Source organism: Sinohyriopsis cumingii, chromosome 7 (genome assembly GCF_028554795.1).
Source record: "Sinohyriopsis cumingii isolate HCF-2022 chromosome 7, ASM2855479v2, whole genome shotgun sequence".
Taxonomy (NCBI): Eukaryota; Metazoa; Mollusca; class Bivalvia; order Unionida; family Unionidae; genus Sinohyriopsis; species Sinohyriopsis cumingii.
This window is the reverse complement of record NC_142967.1, coordinates 10,836,289-10,857,253: the sequence shown is the minus strand read 5'-3', so window position 1 is coordinate 10,857,253 and position 20,965 is coordinate 10,836,289. Positions and strand designations below refer to the sequence as shown.

Genomic DNA, 20,965 nt, shown 5'->3' with positions numbered 1-20,965 from the left:
TCAGAAAGTTTCGTGTCGACGACTGGAGGATCCCCAAAGAACTTATCCACGGCCTCATCAGTTTTTGAGAAGTTTCTTCGAAGTCTTGTAAACGCGCCCACGTGAACATCATACTCTGCACGCAGCGTATTTAGTTTACCGTTGACGATGTCCACGTATTGTTTGTTTGACGCATCCTGGTCGGATTCGGGATTTGCTAACGCGGTTATTTTGTTGCCGCTCATGTCAAGTCCGCCGGTCATTACGTCGCCGGATTTTGTTACTTTGTCGCTGACTAGGTCAACAACGAGTTTGTACTGCGCGTCGACGTATTGTTTGTTTGCTGCATCGTCGTTCGAGGCTGGATCTCTGAGTACGGTTATTTTGTTTCCATTCATGCTGAGTTCGCCTGTCATCGTGTCACCGGCTTTTTTCACACATTTATCAACACCTTTATCAATACTGTCTTTGATGCTTGCGATTGATATATTCGAGTCCTTGATGCTACCACGGTCAGTAAAAACGGGAAAGTTACCAGGGATAGCTGTACGAACATTACGGATTAAATCATTCCACTTGATGTTGCTAGTTTTTAGTTTTCCTTGCTTGTCCTGAAAAACAGCAACTTCATCTGGGTCAACTCCAACTATATTCAAAAGATTATCGACTTCATCTCGGGTCGCATATTTTGAGAGATCAACATCTGTGCCAGGTTTGACTTTTCTTGTGAAAGGTCTTCCGTAAATATCCACCATTATTCTTATTGCTGTTTTTCAAATGCGTGAGAAGTCCTCAGAAATCGGAGATTTCCAGGGACTTCCAGAAATGCTAAGCGTTTCTCGATGCGGTATATTCATACACTACTCGATGCGGAGACGTTGCTGGATTTCTTGAGATTGCATCAAGAACATTTAAAACCTCGTTTCCACAAATGGGCGGATCAATTAATGTTTGTGTTGGTAGCGTCGACTGCCACACTGGAATTGAAAATCCTTTGGATTTCTTAGAAAATCTGCTGTTGAGAGTGCGAGGCACTCCGCGGACATACCTGAAAAACTCAGTTGGCGGTGCTAAACCGTACGAATCGAAATAGATAATTCCACGTGGATCGATCGCGTAAGCAACCCAGTGAGTTCCAGGACCGTCTTTGTTGTCGAGATTGATAATGCCAGTTTCTGGATTATTCGGCCGCGTCGGTAATTGATCTCGCATAAATACTCCTCTGAAATGTTTTATACGCAATTTTTTAACAGCATCGAGTAAATCAAAATTGCTCAACGGCGTTAGAATTTTTTTGGATACCATGATGGTGGAGTTCCTGGTAGTCTTAGACCTGATCCGCGAGTGGATCTCCCCTTTTTTTTATACCCCTTTCCGATTGCTTTCTTTAGTGCCATTCCAGCTGCGGTTCCAACTGTACCTAACGCTGCAGCTTTTGCCGCTGCGCCGAGTAATCCTGGAATTGCAGCAGCTAGTATTGGGATGAGGGGAAATATTCCACCGGTTTTAGTCATGTCCTTGATAGCTGCAGCAGAGAAATCAAGTCTGACACCAGTTTTTGCTGTTAACGCCTTATTAAAATGTTTAAGCTGAGTGGCCGTCAATGACAATTTGTTTGGACCACTACCAAGTTGATCTCGTTTTAGTGTTATTGATGTCCCGCACGTGCTTGCGTGTTTCGATTGCAATTTCTTCGTTTGACCGGAAGTCAAGGTGACATTAACGTGACTGTATGACATTATATTTCAGAAACTAATCTAATTGTTACATGTTTTCTACTGGAGCGTCAATAACTCTCATTCGTCCGCCAACACCTTCAAGCAGCATTGCTTTATCGGAGAGTATAACCGCGACAGCTCTAAAACCACCAGGAATTGCAGGTGGACCAACAACTGCAGCGGGAAACTCACCAACGTTAGCCTTAAAGTGTATATCAACGACAGATTGTTTGGTTAGATCAAGATGTTCCAACGAAAAGTAATAAATCGGATACAGCGTTGTAAAATCCAACTGTGATATCTGCAAACCCGTGTCAATATTTTGATCACGTCCCATAAATGTCATTAGACGATGATACGCACACGCAACTTGATTATTTTCAAAATTTATCACTATATCCTCGGATGGTTCTTGATGTCCGTTTATTCGCAGCGAAACCCCAGAAACAGCGAGTTTATCAAATATCATATGCGATCGTGCTTGACTATTTACTCGTGCGTTAGCCTGAAGTGCTATGAAAATATGTCGCGGTGCTGACACACCCTGCTGTGATGAGATATGCCACGTGAATTGTCCAACACCGGCACCTTGAATAGAATCTGTTGTTGTTGTTAACCATGATATCAGTGATTTACCGCCTGTGTCCATAAAAGAGAGTAACCGTTGCTCTTCAGCGAGTGATGGAGACATTACTGGCATCCACAACGCAAGCTTTGATAATATTACTTTACCGGCAGCGACAGCGGGATCATCGTCTCGCCAGATAGCGTCGTTGTCGTCACCTTTTCGCACAAATACAACTGTGTGCTTAGCTCCAAAAATAACCTTTCTGACATTTCTACAGAACCCAAAGATGTGAGACAGTGGAATTGCGCATGAGAATCTCCTCCTTACATCCCCCAACATTAATTGACGCGTCTTAAATCCTAAATTATAATTAGGGTTGGGAAATATTAAATCTTCAACATCATTATTAAGAACAGCAGGAGCAGCACGGTTGTATGGTTGTCTAATAATGCTAGGTCTACCATCTGGTTCATCATAATTATCCTTAGCAAACATCATAGTCGGACCAGCCGATCTAGTGTAATCATCTGAGTATCGTGCTAATCCGACAATTGTTGTGGCAACGTCAACATTATCCTGAATCGTTTCAATTTCTCTCCCGTCAATGCTGTATGAGGCACTTCTGAATAGTGCCATGATACCGTTGTTAACAAACCCAACTTGAATATTAGCGTCGTATGGTGTATCAATAGGAACATCTGTTACAAGTTCCCCCGTGACTTCAAGAAATGCTTCCGCGGGCAAGAAATATCTACTTGTGTCCTGAACTTGTAATTCAATTCGTCCTCGCTGATTAGGATTTCTTGCTTCGTAAGAATAATACTGATAATCGCGAACAGATTCATCTTTGAGTATTGGTGCTTCCATGTCAAATGCTGGATCAGATACGCGTTTAAACATTTTATATAAAATTATTGTCGTCTAAAACGAAGACCACTTCGGGAAATTCCGCTTCCTGATATCAGACTCGTATTTATTTGTTCAGGTATTTGAGTTACAAGCTCTGCAAGTTTTTGATTGGCAGCCTGATTTATTACTTTACTGACGTCCGCGGGCATAAGTTCAGTACTGGCCAGTTTCACCGGTGGCGGTTTTTTTGATCTACGAGTTAACCGTAACAGTCTATCCTTGATTGACGCGAATGCCTTCCCGGCGAGATCACCAACAGATCCAAGGGCTTTATCCTTGATAACATCAATAGCTTTCATCGACAATTGTTTTGCAATCGGTAATGCCTTAGGGGCTATTCTTGAAAACAAACCAGTAATTGTATCACCGAGACCATCTCCGTAGGTTGCTCTGTAGACTGGTAATCGCGAGTTTACTACGCGGACTTGTAACACGCGAGCGTGTCCGGGTTGAGAATTGTGCACGATCATTTTATTTAATTATTGTTTCTCTAACTAAATTTGCTAGTCGCTGTAGTAACCATCCGCGAGTTCATCAATGAGTCCCCGGTAAACGCCGATATCCATAATGCCACGCTGAAATAGTCTCTGACAGATATCTGCGGCTTCATTTATAATTTCCGGAGAGTTGTTTCCGGCACGTCTTCCTCCGATGAGAACTTCCAACCGTGATACATCATTGACGATATTGTCAGGACAGATGTGGTTGTATCCGCTGCCTGTTTTCTTTTTTTCTTGTTGTTCTAATTTATTAATTTCTTCTTTTATTGCTTTAAATTCCTCATTTTTCTTTTGGTATTGTTTTCTTGCGGCTTGAAATGCATCCCTATTTTCTTTTATTCTTCTATCGAGTTTATTTGTGTCTTCTACATTTTTATGAAGATCGGATAGTTCCTCCTCCAGGTTATTTTTTTTCTTGTATAATTCTTCTAATATTGGGTTGGGCGACGAAACAGGAGTGGTAAAATCATCATCGGGAGCACTAGCCCCCATTTGTTCACGCGATGAAAATTCAGGCACTGGATCAGGCAGTGTCATTGCGGGGTCTATTTTTAGAGCTGGTGGTCTCTTCTCCTGCAGTTTTGACTGTTTTTTCATTTCCTTTTCCTGTATTTTTGCCTGCCTTTCCCTTTCCTTTGCCTTCATTTGTTGGTCTCGTATTTCCTTCCTAACCCCAATTACGCCAGTTTTTATAAAATTATAGGTATCATCAGTGCTAGATATTCGAGAAATACCTCGGTTTACTTTGTAAACATAATCACTCCAATCAGTCTGGGTTATACCTGAGGCAGCTCCTGGTTTTAGAAAATCTTGCCGGTTAGGATAATTTAAGACAATCCAAGTAGAAAACTCCTTAAGTTCATCCACGTTAGTAAGCGGAATATTTTTTATCTCAGTAATACCATCTTCGGTAAATTTATTAATAAATGTTTCCTTAGCAACTGTCACTACTCCGGCGGCACCTGGATCAACTACAGCACCTTCATCTGCCTGTTGCTGTTTAAGTTCTTCTATTGCTTGAAGTAACCCTCGTTTTGTTTTGGTAGGGTCAGCAGGATCAGGTTTTCCTACAATTGCAGTTTTAACTTCACCAGTAGCTGCTGTAATAGGCTTAAATAATTCCTCCGCAGATGTTGCAAACTCAACTTGCGCTTCTTGTCTTGCTTTTAATTTTTCTCTGACGGAATCACGGACAGGAATAAATTTTTTAATCGCGGCTAGTCGTTGTCGTGCCAATCTAGTTGTGAATGCTTCTCCAATATTTGCCATTATTTATTTGTCCACGATTTAATTTCCCCGCGAAAACTCTTCGAGGGATCGGGGACATTTTTTTTTGTCCTGTATTCTGAATAGAAGGGTTTATTTCGTCGAAATAAGCCCTCTATCGAGGAATAGTTTCCTGGAGGGGTTTATTGTGAAAATAGTTTCGGTCTGTTCGCCCCCTCTGCTGCTACTCAGATGTGATTAGGGGGGTGTCATAGTCTTTGGGATATAAAACGTACTTGTTATATCCACCATTCTGGAGGCCATCGATTTTCCCCAAGTCAATTCCTTGTACATGTAGGACCATCAGTACATCTAGCTGCCTCGGTGCATTCGCTGTTTCTCCAAAATCTATTGTCTAATCTTTCTCGAGCTAATCAACTAGTGTAAGCATCCATTATTAATATAATAATGACTTGATTACTCACAAATTTATAGTCGCAGAGACGATACGACCACAAATAAGTGTCACGGTGGGCAAACAAAATTTTGAAACCCAGAAACGACAAAAATGAAGTTACAAAAAACACTTAACCAATTAGAGAAACTCTCGGTCAGTTAGAGGCTTCGGTTTGACGTATTGACCTTTAATTTTCATTTTCGTAGGAAGCTTTATTTTTCGAAAATCGACCGTCCAGCAAGTGGTTTGTTCACCATCTCTGCTGCTGCTCGTAGATTATAAATTATTATTTTATTATTATTATTCCTGTAATTCCAAATTGGTGTAATTCATACTTGCAAATATTAAGTCCGATGTAAAAAACTGGCGTCAAACATAACATTATTGTCACATTATGCTTTACAGCCATTCACTCCTATGCTTTTCTTTTCTAGAATGGTCATGATATGATTTTCACTTAAATTAAGATTAACTTTTTATAATAAAAAACCCCACCCCACCTCAAAAAACGACAAAACATGTGAACTTGTTTCAACTTCTGTAATTTTTTGCTGTCACACCTATAACGAATATTTGCGAAAAATAATTATTGTTTTACATGAGCATACGTTTTTCTGCTTCCACTCCCTCCACTGTGCCATTTGCAAAATACATGCAGAATTGACGCTATCTTAAATTGTGCGTAATAGCAATGGGACGCTCACCAGTTAAATGTACTTTTGAGAGAGTGACGTATGTAAGGTGAAGTTGTATGCATTTAAAACATGCACAGTGGAGAGAATGTTGGCATACCTCTATGCTACTTTAATGTAATGTGGCTGACATTTCTTAGGATATTGTACTTTTGCAAATTATACATGATCTAACGACATTGCTAACTAAAATGACTGCTCCCATGTGCTAAAAAATCAGCCTGAATTAGCCTAAAGTACACAATCCGTAGCAGCTATTAAAATGGGGAAAATGAATTGTGCCAGACTAGACGATGCCAGCTTCTGAAAGTGCAATGAATGCATTCTCGAATATATAAAATATATATATAAAAAGCTATCGACTCTTTTTTTTATACAATTTATCTCTGAAGTTCAGGTTGTGAAAATGATCAAGTGGAGCTACAACGTTATTTAAAGATGCGCATCTGGAGTAAGGCCAAGCTGTATACTCTATATCCCTTATTACACCCATCAATCATACACCAAAATAAAAGTGAATTAAAGGTTCTTTGAACTATATCTAAGATATACCAGGTCTTTTTTAAATAGTCAGTATAACCAGTGAGGAAAGCCGGGGAAATTCTTTTTCTTTCGAATTCTAAAACTATGTGAAATACGAAACTATAGAGCACCACCAAAAACTAAAGACCTATTAGGAAAGGGAGACAAATCGTAAAGTATGGATGCCAGTACATAAAAAAATTATATCAAGGAGAAATAGGGTAGAGTTTATCCTTACATACAGATCAGTTGGTAGTATTGTCAAGCTCTCCCGTACTTTATAAAATGCGGTCATGGCGGCAAGATAGTTCCAAACGAATGAAAATCCGCTATTAACATTTAACAGCCTCAAATGACTTTCTTGGCATTTATTGTTATCTGTTTTCGATGATTAGCAAACACAAACCTGTTTGATAATAACTATCTGGGGAATGATAGCATTGCGATATTTATTTTGCTTTGTTCGTTTGTTTAAAAAGTTATTTCAACTGGATTAGTTTACATGCATGATAATGAAATCAGATTTATAGGTAATGAAAAGAAACTAGCAACATTTCCAATCATATGCTCAAAGTATTTTGAAATATGCATTTTTAAGGAGTAATGGGTTGTTATTTTTTGTTGATTTACCGGGGTCTCATTGTTACATATTTATGTTTTTCCTTCCCATAGACACCTAAAATATTACACCAGGAAATGATCAAAAGTTGAAATCTAAAATAGCATCTAGCAAATATTTCCTACATTTGGAAATAAGCTGTTTTCTCGACAACAAAGGATAATTTGCAAATATGTCATCATTTAAACATTTTTTTTCTCAAACAATGTTGTGATATTCCTACATTTCTTCAAGTCAAATATAAGAACAGTGAAAACATGTATCCCAATATTATTCCTTTCTAGGGTAATTGCATAAATCATCCCCAATTGTACGATTTACTCAGAAATAAAAGCATAGTCCAGGCAAATCAAAGAATATAAGTCCATGTTACTATTAATTGTTTCAATTACACACATTCTTGCACCTGGAAACTGATTAGTAAATTAAGTTCCCCTGCAATGTAGAAATATATCAAATTGTTCTAGACCCAGTTGTTGGGAGACAGAAATCATTAGGCTTTGGGATCTACACAAGATCTAAAAAAATTATACATTCTTCACTTTTAGCTCAGGCAGATAGTTCAAACCAGAACAAAGCAGATACATATAAGTTTGGTAATTTAATGAAACAAAGTGATGCAGTTTGTGACTCCCTTTTTGTACCAGTTGGAAGAGTCATGCTAGATACACCACAAATGGTATGTTTCCATAATGTTATGTATCGAGAAAGAAAACCCTGGGTACCAGACAATATACCAGCATCTCATGAATATTTAAACACTGGTGAGTTGAGACACCATAACTTACAATCATTGGCCAGTGTAAGTCATGTGACAATAAGAATTACAAGAACTTCAAGTGGTTCAGCTGTTGCTTTGAAAAGTATTCAAATTTGGGGTCAGCCATCTGTATCTGTGCCTCCCGATCTACAGGATAAAATTTACAGTATTTGTCAGCAGGTGTTTGACCCAAAAGCAAGAGATGATGAGAATTCACCTTCTTGTTCAGACAAAGGGGCATTATCTTCAGAGGATAGAACGCTGATAGATATCAAGACAAAACTGACTGAAAATGGAGTTGAAATTCCTGAAGATTTCTTAGACTGTATTACATTTGACATCATGTCAATGCCAATGCTGCTTCCATGTGGAAAAAATATTGACCAGTCAACTTTGGAGAAATTTATTTCTAATGAAGCCTCTTGGGGAAGACCACCCAGTGACCTCTTTACTGGAGTACCATTCCAGTCTGGTTCCCAAGCAATTGCAAATACAGCATTACGAATGAGAATAGACAAGTTTCTCATGGACCATTCAGAGCAACTGAAACATGTTCCAAGAACTGTAGGAAAGAGTTTAAAAGTGAAGTCAGAAACCGAATATAGTAGTAACAGTGGTGAGACTAGCAAGTTGACACCAGAAATATGCAGATTACAGTCCAATAAAATTATTACAAGCATTGAAAAAAACAATCCGACAGCCAAGGAAGTTAGAAAACGGTCATTACCAAAAGATAATAATAGTAGTGTGCCTCAGCCATCTCAAGCTAAAATAATTAAAGTGGAGTCAGAAAAGGCCATTTCCAATAAAAAAAATTTAGATGGCAAACCGTCAGATTATGATATTACTCATGATGGACAAAATTTCAATGAAAGTGATGCAACTAGTGAAATGGTCCATCATTCAACTTCTAGTCATCGAGATGAGCTTCAACAAAGCCTAGATGCAGCTTTGAATAGCACATTAGGCAGATTGCCATCTTTTACAAGTTTCCAAAAAAAGGATGTACCATCTACTTGTAACGAATTGAGAGAAATCTGCTGTGAGTGTCAAATACATTTGGGTTCTTCATCTGTAAAGTACAAACTGCCATGTGATCACATAATCTGTCGGACATGTCTCAATGACAGGCTGCAGACCAGTAATTCCAAGTGTATCATTTGTCAGACTCTTTTTAAATCTTTTTAAATCAAAACAAATTCAAAGAATTTTCAATTAGATATAAGTAATTCATACATGTTTTTATATGGTGATATATTGTTTGAACAAGTATAATGAATTTTTCTTGTATTTTTTGCAAAATTTGTAACATCAGTTGTGTATCAGTTAAAGTGAATGGGATGCAGGCATAAAACTAGGCACAAGAAGTAAAATAATAGTACATACTACTACTCTACTGTCTGTGTTAATATCCTCACCTGTAGAATTACATCATATAGGTAGATACATCATGACCAGTTCTTTTTCCCAGGTCAGTTTTGAATCTTTCATGGCACCAGCTCCAAAGTATTTTATATATCCAAGACTACATTCTAGCTTTTGCACTTAACCCATGACTAATTTTTTGCACCCCGAGGTTCATTTTTCAGGCACGTTTCATGTTGGAATCATGAAACTTGATAATTGTATGCATCTCTGTTTAAAGATGCTCTTACAAGAAAAGGTCACTATAACCTATACTTTGTATTTTTCTGGCATTTAGTTCAGGACCACACATGCTTTTTTTAGCATTCTGTATACATATAATCCCACACAGAATTATGAATCATTTTTGGGAATGCGTTTTGAAAAGTATATCAAACTTTTTAAAGAGGTCTCTACTATCTTTGTTTCAGCTCGTGGCCTCTTAAACGTTTTGTGTTTAAGTAAATTTCTTTGGCATTGCTCATTGGGGATGCTATGATTATCAGGAAGTTGTATCAAATTACATACCAAACTTCCAGGCAATTTTTTTTTATAGATACAAAATGTGTATTTATTGGCCCCAAGGGTGTGTGGGTGTGACCCAAAAGAGTGATGTCATACAATTGACAATTAGTTACCTACTCTTATAAGCCTAAAACCATACATTGAAATGACCATCCATTCCGAAGGAGCAGCAAGAACAAGATTTTCAAGATTGCAACTGTGTCAGTCATATTAGATGTCTGAATAGTTCCATTTTCATTTAGGACCAACTTAACCTTGAGATGAATTCACAGCAAGTGTCCAGATAGTTTAGTAGTTTAAATTTAGTAGCGATACTGAACTTTTGCTAATTGACATATGGCAGACAACATGCCATCCTGTAAGCTCTTGTCCGTGACCAGTAGAGCAAAATATAAAATATATATGTTTTGAATCATTAATTTAACAAAGTTGCTAGGGTTAACATTTTCAAATCATCACACTTAAATGTACAGACACTCAATCACAATCACTCAGACATTAAGAAAAAAATAAACCAAGCTCAGCTAGATGCAGAATTTGCTTCTGTCAGTACTTAAGTGGAGGGTTTGAAGGCAATTGAAGTGTCATTAAGGACCAATCATTTTACTCGGGGTGGGAGAGGCTTGGATTTTCTTTCCAACCAGAATATTGTTGTTTCTATTTTTTCAAGATAATTTATTTTGTCAACTAATGTGAGGAATAGTATTACATGTATTTATTTCTTGAAGCTATTTGGGAGCCAGAATTTAGAGGAAAAAACCCCCCAACACAAACAGTCTCCGCTTCCTGAAAAAAAATCATCTTTGTGCTCTTTAGAGACTGGAAGGTAATGTCTTTCCCAATGATCTTGTTGAATTTGTCTCAGCAGTTTCTTAGGAACCAACCACAATTTAATAGGGGGATGGCTGGATTTTCTTTGAAAAAATATAAAATATTTCTGCCCCTACAAATAAATCATTATGGTAATTATCTTGAGGTGAAAGATCCACAAAATATCCTGGTTCAAAAGACAATCCCAGTCCCCTAAACAAATTAAATGGTCACTCCTGTAGCAACATCGCTGTCTGAGAACATTTCTGCATCTGTCTGAAAAATGATCCACAACTGTAAATGGACTAGGAAATTGCAGGAAAACTGTTCAGCTCTTGTCACATTGTTTGTCATTGATTGTTTTAACACGTTATTGAATTTTGCTTTTATACCTTGCGCAAAAGATTGGCAGTTTTACCTGCCAAATAGATATACAGTTCCAGAAGGTCTAATATGGATATGGTGTTTGTGGTTTGTGCAAAGAAAAACATGGTCTCTCATGCTGCTTTGCTGCACAAAGTCAACATTACTTCAACCACAAGTTGTGGAATTTAGTTTTTCTGGGGATTGTTTGCTCCACAGATGGCTTATCCTTCCCTGGATCACAGTTGTATCTCAAAATTTTGTTGTTAAAATTGAAACTTCTATACTATTCCATGAAATAATCATGGTTACGGTAGTAATTTTTATGGAATGGAAGAGCTGAGTTTAAAGAAACTTTGAAGCTGTTCATAAACTAGATGACATTTTAAACATCTCATTCAAGGTATATTAGTATGATAACTTTTCTTCATCACACATTGATTGTAATTTGAATAAAGTAAATTTCTTCATAAAATTGTCCAACTCAGTTGAGTACTTTTATTATCAAATTATTCTTTTTTGGAGGTGAGCAGATCTTGCACGTCGGGTAACTTAGTTTTGAAGGTAAGTAATTCTTGCATGTCGTCAGATTCCTCAGTTTTGGAAGTCAGTGGTTCTTGAATTTATCAGATTCATTAGTTTTGAAGGTAAGTAATTCTTGCATGTCGTCAGATTCCTCAGTTTTGAAGGTAAGTAATTCTTGCATGTCAGATTCCTCAGTTTTGAAGGTAAGTAATTCTTGCATGTCATCAGATTCCTCAGTTTTGAAGGTAAGTAATTCTTGCATGTCGTCAGATTCCTCAGTTTTGGAAGTGAGTGGTTCTTGAATTTATCAGATTCATTAGTTTTGATGGTAAGTAGTTCTTGCCTGTAGTCTGCAATCCACAAAAACTACCTAAATGGATGTTATTGGTTTTGAAAAACACTGGAGCTTTGAAATTTGATTGCCAGTTGGTTAAGTATAATGTGCAATGGTGGTTGTTTATCTCCAGCTGCCATCTAATCATTACTTTGACAATAAACTGTGTAAACTGCCCCATGGCATTAATTTTTCAATGTGTACGAAGTACAACTGTTTACTGTTTACACAAGCTACAGTTACAAGCATATATCAGGATGTTAAGAACGTTCTCTCTCACTTTAGTTACAGTTATCAATACTTCTCCTGAATGGATGGTCATATCAAAATGATGTTTTTTATGCTGTCTAGTTGGTCATAAATGAAAATGGTTTTGATGTATTATCCAATATGGCCACCATGGCAGCCATCTTGAAAATCCTTGTTATTGCTACTCCTCCTGAATGGATGGTTATATTGACACTGGATTTTCAACAAAAGTCTTTTATGATGCCTAGTTGGTCCTAATGAAAATGGTTCTGGCATCCAGTATAGGCATCATGACAACCATCTTGAAAATCTTGTGTTTGCTAAACGGAAAGTCGTATCAGCATAGGATGTTCACTAGAAAACCCTTTACGATGTCAGATTGGACTGAAATAAAAATAGTGTGTTATGTATATCTGTAAGTTTTGCAAATTTCATTCATGACCGTAAGTTGTAGTGATTATTTATTGCTAAATTTTGTGCATGTACATAGGTTCTATTTTAAAATATTAAGAGTGACAAGATTGCTTTGGATCTATAAATAGCTATGATCAAATTACTAATAATAATGGTATTAAACATTTTGACAAGTTTGGTTTTGTTTCCCATTGGACAGGCTGTTCAGGTAGGTTCTTAGAAGAATTACTTTTTTTCTTATTGGATGGGTTAGGTCAGGTGGGTCTTTTATGATGTGGGATATTTGCAAATTGTTGTGTTGGAGTAGTAACAAAATGCGTTTCCACCTCTATAAGTAAGTGGAACTGGACAAGTTGAGTCAGTCTTATTTCTTATGTTCTTGTTGTAGAGTCAGTCTTCAGACATATTGTATATTGTGTTTAGATATTATTTGACAGGAAACATTTGTTTAGATTATTCATTGGAAGTACAAAGTGCTCATTTGACTAAACTGTTATTACGAGACTATTATTAATTATTCCAATGAGTTATGGACAATGCCATTTTGATACATCAGGATTGTTTAGCAGACCAGTTTATTCCAGGATCTGAAATTCATTCGGAACTTTAGATTCTTTTGGACTTTAATAGAATATTTTAGGATTATTTTGGATTCAGTTCAAAATGCTACAAGTTCCTCATCCATTTTCATTTATTACTTTGATAATTAAATTAATTGTTTAGTTTTCCAAAATTGTTGTTGGTTTTGCTTCTTTCTGTTACTTAGTTTGTGACCATAGAGTGTTAATCTGACAGATGTCCTTCTTGAAAATCGTATCACTATTTCTCCTGGATGGTTATATCGAGATGGAAGTTTTACCAAAAGACTTCTTCAGTTAATTAAGTAATCTGTGCAATGTATACTTTGCTTTCAGTGGCTTCTCTGGCGCTGAGCCGCCTATATGCAGATTCACAGCTGTGTATAAAAATTCTGACAAGAAAACCACACCCACTTCAAACAAATTATTTTAATGATTTGCTAGTATTGTAATCAATGTTGATATGAGAAAAATCACTTCATGATTTCATGACCAGTGTTTACATTGAATATATGCAACCACTTTCTTTGTTGTTCACTATGCAATGAGGGGAATGTCTTTGTCATTTTATGCTTGCATATAACAGTGGTCTGACTATCTAACTTGTTTTTATCACAATTAACTGTATACACTGCTCTGTAGTGGTTGTTTCCATTAGCAATGAGCAGCACTGTATACTGTTTATATAGTGTACTTGCATATACTGTGGTGTTGAGATTTACTGGAAATTGTGTTTCTAGAAACAAAGCATTGTTTGGGAGTCATATATAATGTTTTCATGTGATACATATTCTGGTGTGAATGGCATCATAGTATCAGCACTTTATGATTTTGTCATGATAATACCACAGTGTTTATACTCTATTTTTCTGATACCTTGCACGGAAGACGCATGGACATCATACGCATGGCCATGTGCCACCAACACCAGGGTCACATCTTGTGTAAAAATGCCAGTAGTCACCCCAACCCTCTAACCATTGCATATAGACTGTTGGTTATGTATCTAGCAAACGTATCAATTTAAATGTACTAAATTAAAATGCAAAGGGCACAGATGATTATAATAAACATTCTAATCTGTATTAGTGCTCTGTATTGCTATGAATCAGAAATGGATTTTTGTGACTGAGATGGGTGGATGTGTACTTCAAATTTATATGACATCACCAATCTCTATTTTTGCTGATATCATTGTTGTGCCAAATGCAGTAAAGACGCATTGTAATAGCGATACTTGATAACATCAGTACTGTTGATGAATGAATACATCTGTTAGTAGCACACCTTTACATTAGCAATGGTCATTGTGACCTATATTTCATGTATTAGCTTTGGTTTAAGCTCGCATCACAAAGAAGTAAATTATTGTACATCTGATGGATTCAATATCTGCATCCACAGAGATAAAGAATATACAGTACTTATGTACATCCACACTGAATGTAAACCAAGATCCAAGGCAGTCCTTTATAGTGGGTTTCATGGCACCTATCCCCAAGGGAAACCAGAGGCGTAGCTGTGATATTTTGCGCCCGGGGACGAACTATAAAATTGGCACCCCAGCCTCCTCCCCGTTTAATCACATTTTTGAATATTACCCTTGTTTACTTATTATAATGTAACGTTGTAAGCCTCATTTTGGCGCCCCTGTACCTTGGCGCCCGGGGACATATGTACCCCCCTGCCCCCCCCCCCAGCTATGCCTCTGAGGGAAATGGCTGAGGAGTCTAACTTTACATTAGTTGTACATTCTTGGTTATGTTCATGTGTTCAGCTCAGGTTTTTGCATACTGTTATATCTGGAATCTTGAAACTTGGTGAGGGGATGCATCACTACACATTCATCACAAAGTAGATCTCTGCAACTTACATTTCATGCTTCACTGATTTTGGTTGAATTTTGTGGTTTAAACTTAGTTATCAAACACTGCTCATGCTAGAATCATCACAATATATGACTGTTTGCATATCTATTAATACCACACCTTACTACAAATGAAAGTCACTGTGACCTACATTTTGCATTTTACTAACTTGGGTTCATTTGTTGCATTTACCTCAAAATCAAATAGTTTACTTGTACAATTTTTTTGTGCATAATTTGTATATGCTTTTATAGCTAGATTCAGTAGTACTTTGTAATTCCAATGAATAATTAATAAATCCTCTCAAATTAAAACTGAACACAATTAAAAGACCGATTTCACTTTGATTGTTAAGATAGGAATGAGTAATTCTAATATAAACAATCCTAATATAAAAACCTAAGTCACAGTAATAGGACCAGGATGAGGGTCATCTAAATGGAAATCTTAATCAAATTGTAATACATAATTTGTTTCCGGAATTTTCTGAGGTCAGAATCAAGGCTGTATCTAGAACTCAAAACCAGGTAGACATGTTTGCATACAAATAATAATAATCTTAATACATAATCTAAAATCATGGACAAAAATTAGCTATGTGATATGTTGCTTACAGAAAAAAAAGAAATTCAGGTATGCTCAAACTCCTGCCTCAGTTATGGAAAAAGTTCAATCACACAATAAAAATTAAATAAACATAAAACTCCATCCCATGAGAAACTACTGGCAAGTTTTTATAGCGTACCCATATTGGTTGAGATGAGACATGAACACAAGCAGATTGGTGAGATGTGTGGTGATCTGTAAAATTGAGTGCCTTCCAAATCCACTTGCCTGATGCTTAAGATAAGGTCAAAATTGACTCTAGCTTGCAAGGTACTTGCCCAAAGCCAATACCCAAAATCAATAGATCGATTGAGAGATTGTGTTCAGTTCATAATGCTTTTTTGTTCTGCAAGATTTATATTCTGTAATCTTGCCACAGTACTGTGTATATATATCAGCACCCTTATTTAAAGTCAGTATGTATCGTATATTTCTTTTAAATTACTGCACACCGTGTCATGATAATGTACATGTTTACTATCTTTAGGAAGTTTTGACAGATGGGGAGTTAATATGTATATTTTAACTTATCCGTTTGATTTTAACTAAAGTATCATGGCGCACAAGATTTTATGAATTTAAAGTCCTCACCCACACTGCAAACGCCTGCAGATTCTGGCAGTTTGCTATGAAATTTTTATCCCTGTGCTGATCAGCTCAGCAGACATGTATGTTACAAACATTTGACACTTTGCTTTGATTGTCATGGCTAGGGTCACTTGTATGTAAGTATTGATTATATTTTGAAATAAATACAATTCTTCGTAGAAAGGTATTACCAAGTGTTTTGCAGAATGTAAAATTGTCCATGTTCATTTGAACAATTCCATTGTCAAATCTTCAGTTTTAAAGATGCATAGCTTTTGCATATTGTCAAGCTCTTCAATTCAGAGGTAGTTAAACCATGCATATTGTCCACAGTCCCATAATGCCTAAATAGAAGTGATCAGTTTTGAAAAAAACTGGAACTTAAGAGTTTGGTAAAAGACTGTAAAAGAAGAATTGGTGTCTTAAAGATTATTTTGAAGCATATGGCTGATTTCAAGGTGAATAGGTGATTAGATGATAACTGTTAATAATGTTGTTGTTGTATGGTTTAACGCCATTTTTCAGCACACAATAGGCTATACATGACGGCCAGTATTAATGGTGGAGGAAGAACCAGGGAAATCCCCGGAAAGAACCACCTACCCTCGAGAAACTACTGGCAAGCTTTCTCACATACCCACATTGGCCAAATCCGAGACTCGAACCTATGCAGACAGAGGTGAGATGGCAGTGATCCGTAATGGAGAGCGCTTTAGACCACTCAGCCCCACTCAGGGCCCTGTTAATAATATAACTCAGGAGATTTTGTCGACATGTGTGTATGGAAATACTAGGCCCTTGTCCTTGTCAATAACAACTAGCCACTTGGATTCCTTTAAAAGCAAAATTGATGTACTGAAAATCTAGCACTGTTTATCATCTGTTGTTTATGTGATAATGACATAAAAGTAGTATATACTTGGACAAATAATTAAACACAAAATTAAATTGTGTCAAATCCTTCTCAAAAATCAGTTTTTCAAGGATTGTTTGATGCAGGTTGTCAATTTCAAGGTGACGATAATAATTAAAAAAAGATATAAAAAAAGTGATCACAGATAATTCAGTTATGAGGATAAATAAATTATTACAAAAGGTCTAGCTTTCATTATTTTTGATGGTGTTGAACAGAAGAGTTTGGTAGCATATCTTGACAAAGACAAGGAATAAAGTATTCATAAAGTTTCCACAGGGAAATCTTAAGAACCTTTTTCAAAGAGAAAAAATATTTATAATTTTTCAGTTCAAAGCCTTTTGCCTAACAGTGTGTGTGATTTGACTTTTAATGTAGTTTTAAGAATTTTTCACTCATATCGCTACGATATCTGCATTGTGACAGTATATAGTGAATGACTAGCACTGGGGCATCATACTGCAGAGATGTAGCATGATGTCCCAACCAGTCACATCCTAACACCAGGCTGACCAGTCCTAACACCTACCTCTTAATGCTGAACGCCAAGCGAGGCAGCTGTTAGTACTATTTTTGTAAGTCTTTAGTATGACTTGGCCATGGATTGAACCCATGACCTCCCGCATCCGAGGTGGACACTCTAACCATTAGGCTACCGGAGTGGTCCTTTTGCCTAACAGTATCTCTCAATTAAAAATGTAGCCATTTCCAAAACCTATATATAGCTGTCCCTTCATATTTATATACATGTATATGTCTTTGCTTTTCTAACTGTATATGCATTTTCACTCTTCATCACTTCTCATCTACATATCTATCTTCACAGACTATTTATATATGGGTTTTTATATATCTTTAATTACCAGCATATGGTTTTAAGGTACAAAGTCTAGTAAATCAAACCCCAAACATGTACTGATATTGATGGATGGTTTGACACCATCCATCAGAATTGGCATACGCTTGTGGGCAGATTTGTTGGACTGTAAACTTAAGATAAAAAGAAAGCAAAAGTATAATGTAAATCCTTAAAATAATCCACATTTATTTTGCTTAATGTTTTAACCTGTGATATTATGTTGTCATATACATGTATTAGATCAAGCACAGATCTCCCTAGTACAGGTTTATAAAATTAGTACATGTAAAGCACTGCTTACAGAAAAGGTCATAGTGACTTGCATTTTACATTTAATAGTAAATGTGAAGTTGTGCATTTAGCACATGACCACCTAGATCTTCGACACCCTGTATAAATAGTGTTCATAAAATTGAGTGAGGGAATGTATGTTGATTTGTCTTAGTCACTCATTAAAGGCCAATCTGAGGTTTGTATGTAAGCGTGTCCTCAGGTCACATTAGCATTTTCTAAAAACAACCATTATCTAATGGAAAATAACCTTCTAGAATGGTCTAATGAGCCTTGTTTACTTACTACACAAAAACCTATAAAAGTAATAATTTGGTTAATAAGCTCATAAACATAGAGTATAATGAAGCTATTTTTAGTTGTTAACATAAACGAAATAAAATATTTTTTTTAAAAGGTCAAGCAGGTGAAGCAGATATGAGCTCAATTTTTGACAAGGTCAAGTCCAGCAAACAATGTTATATTACAGTAACATGGAATGAAATGTAAAAAGAATTAAAACAGACAAAAAAATTAAATATACATAACACTGTGTGTGGGGATGGTTTCTCTTATCATAGTCAACAGGCGTCCAACATGTTTTATGCTTCTTGCTACAAAACTTTTTCCTCGGATTTAGCCGCAGACTGAGCCTGTAGTTGTTCTCGCTGCTCTTCATTATATGTGCTATCCATCTATACTTACCATGAACATGGTCTCTTTGGAGGAGAGTTCACCCCATTGTATTACACAACGGAAGACCACTCTGTGTACGAGGTCCAGCACCCACCACTTAATCTTTTTGTGTCAAATCAAATACTTTTGTTAGCAGAACATTCATCTTGACTGCTCCAGTGGCCTGGTGGTCAGAGCATCTGCCTCAGATGCAGGGTGTTGCAGGTTCAAACCCCAGCCAAGTCATGCCAAAGACTTTTAAAAAAGGTACTTACAGCTGCTTTGCTAGGCGCTCAGCATTAAGAGGTTAGTCTTAGGACTGGTTGGCCTGGTGACAGGACATGTGACTGAGAGGCACATCATGCTACGTGTCAGTGGCACGATTGTTCATCTTAACAATGAGTTTATTCAAGTCCAGGCTGGGGACAGAACTTTCTTCAGGTGAAATTGCCATCACAATCCCTTGAACCAGCTTGAATGCATTGAGGTTCTTTAATTTCTGCAGGTGGAGTGGTGATGTTGAGATCATCTTATATCCCCTTACCCAAGCGAGTTCATTCAGTGGTGCTCAGGGAGTATGGTATTTTCAGACCTCCCCTATTAAATCACATTGGATAATTAGTCTCACAAATCTTCAACAAACCTTTGAAGTTGCCTTCTGTGGAAATCTCAAACGATGCATGTATCGGTGATGTGGTTATATGATTTTTCTATATAAGGCGTCATTATGGCAATTAAGGAGAGCGCTCATACAGGGCGGTGAGTTGCTCTTATATGGTCAACACACCATGCTTAGACGGAGGAGCAAAGGGGAAGGACTTTCATGTGCTGATGAGGGAAAGCCTGAAGAAAGCAGAGCTGCCGGGATGGAGGTAGAGTCATTCTAACAAAGATTTGTCTTCATCTTCAATATGTGATCCACAGAAGATGGAATACAGCTTGTAGATGGTCAGGGTTAAACAAGTAGGTCTACCTGCTGAATATACAGACGACGAGTCTATGTCCACCATCTACAAGTTTATGTTTCAACTTTACTCCAATATTGCATTGATGGGGATGTGCAAAAAGCATAATTGTGAGCTACTATTAACTGCCTATGATCGACCATGTACCTAAGGAATGGCAGACCCTAGCATATTTCTGAACAACACAAAGGAAGGGCTAGAAAAACTACCGCTGCCACACTTTTCTAGGCTTGAGGAAAGTGAGATGCTCTTCATTCTCGATGACTGTGCATTTCTTGTTGGGGTATGACACAAGAAATGGCTCATAATAATGGCTTCATTCTCGATGATTGTGCATTTCTTGTTTGGGGTGTGACACAAGGAAATGGCTCTTACTAAGCATGCCTATTCTAGTCGGCATGCAAGTATCAGAATATGGGTCATCAAACAAAAGTAAAGAATGTTGCAATAGGTATCAGCATATGGGTCATCACACAAAAGTAAAGGATGTTGCAACAGGTATCAGCATGTGGGTCATCACACAAAAGTAAGGAATGTTGCAGCAGGTATCAGCATATGGGTCATCACTCAAAAGTAAAGGATGCTGCAACAAGTATCAGCATATGGGTCATCACAAAAAAGTAAAGAATGTTGCAACAGGTATCGGCATATGGGTCATCACACAAAAGTAAAGGATGTTGCAACAGGTATCAGCATATGGGTCATCACACAAAAGTAAAGGATGTTGCAGCAGGTATCAGCATATGGGTCATCACAAAAAAAAGTAAAGAATGTTGCAACATATATCGGCATATGGGTCATCACACAAAAGTAAAGGATGTTGCAACAGGTATCAGCATATGGGTCATCACACAAAAGTAAAGAATGTTGCAACAGATATCGGCATATAGGTCATCACACAAAGGTAAAGGATGTTGCAACAGGTATCGGCATGTGGGTCATCACACAAAAGTAAAGAATGTTGCAGCAGGTATCAGCATATGGGTCATCACACAAAAGTAAAGGATGTTGCAACAGGTATCAGCATATGGGTCATCACACAAAAGTAAAGGATGTTGCAGCAGGTATCAGCATATGGGTCATCACAAA

General features: G+C 37.1%; 1 protein-coding gene across 1 annotated transcript; it reads left to right on the top strand.

The window, feature by feature from the left end:
* The first annotated feature begins 7,629 nt into the window (after window positions 1-7,629).
* On the top strand, window positions 7,630-9,118 carry LOC149794729 (RING finger protein 37-like). Its single transcript, XM_089966228.1, has one exon. It carries the CDS (start codon window positions 7,775-7,777, stop codon window positions 9,116-9,118), a length of 1,344 nt encoding a protein of 447 aa, XP_089822354.1. The 5' UTR covers window positions 7,630-7,774.
* Window positions 9,119-20,965: the final 11,847 nt, after the last annotated feature.

Excerpts from the sequence above, each read along its gene's own strand:
- LOC149794729 (XM_089966228.1), top strand. The coding sequence starts at position 7,775 with ATGAAACAAAGTGATGCAGTTTGTGACTCCCTTTTTGTACCAGTTGGA.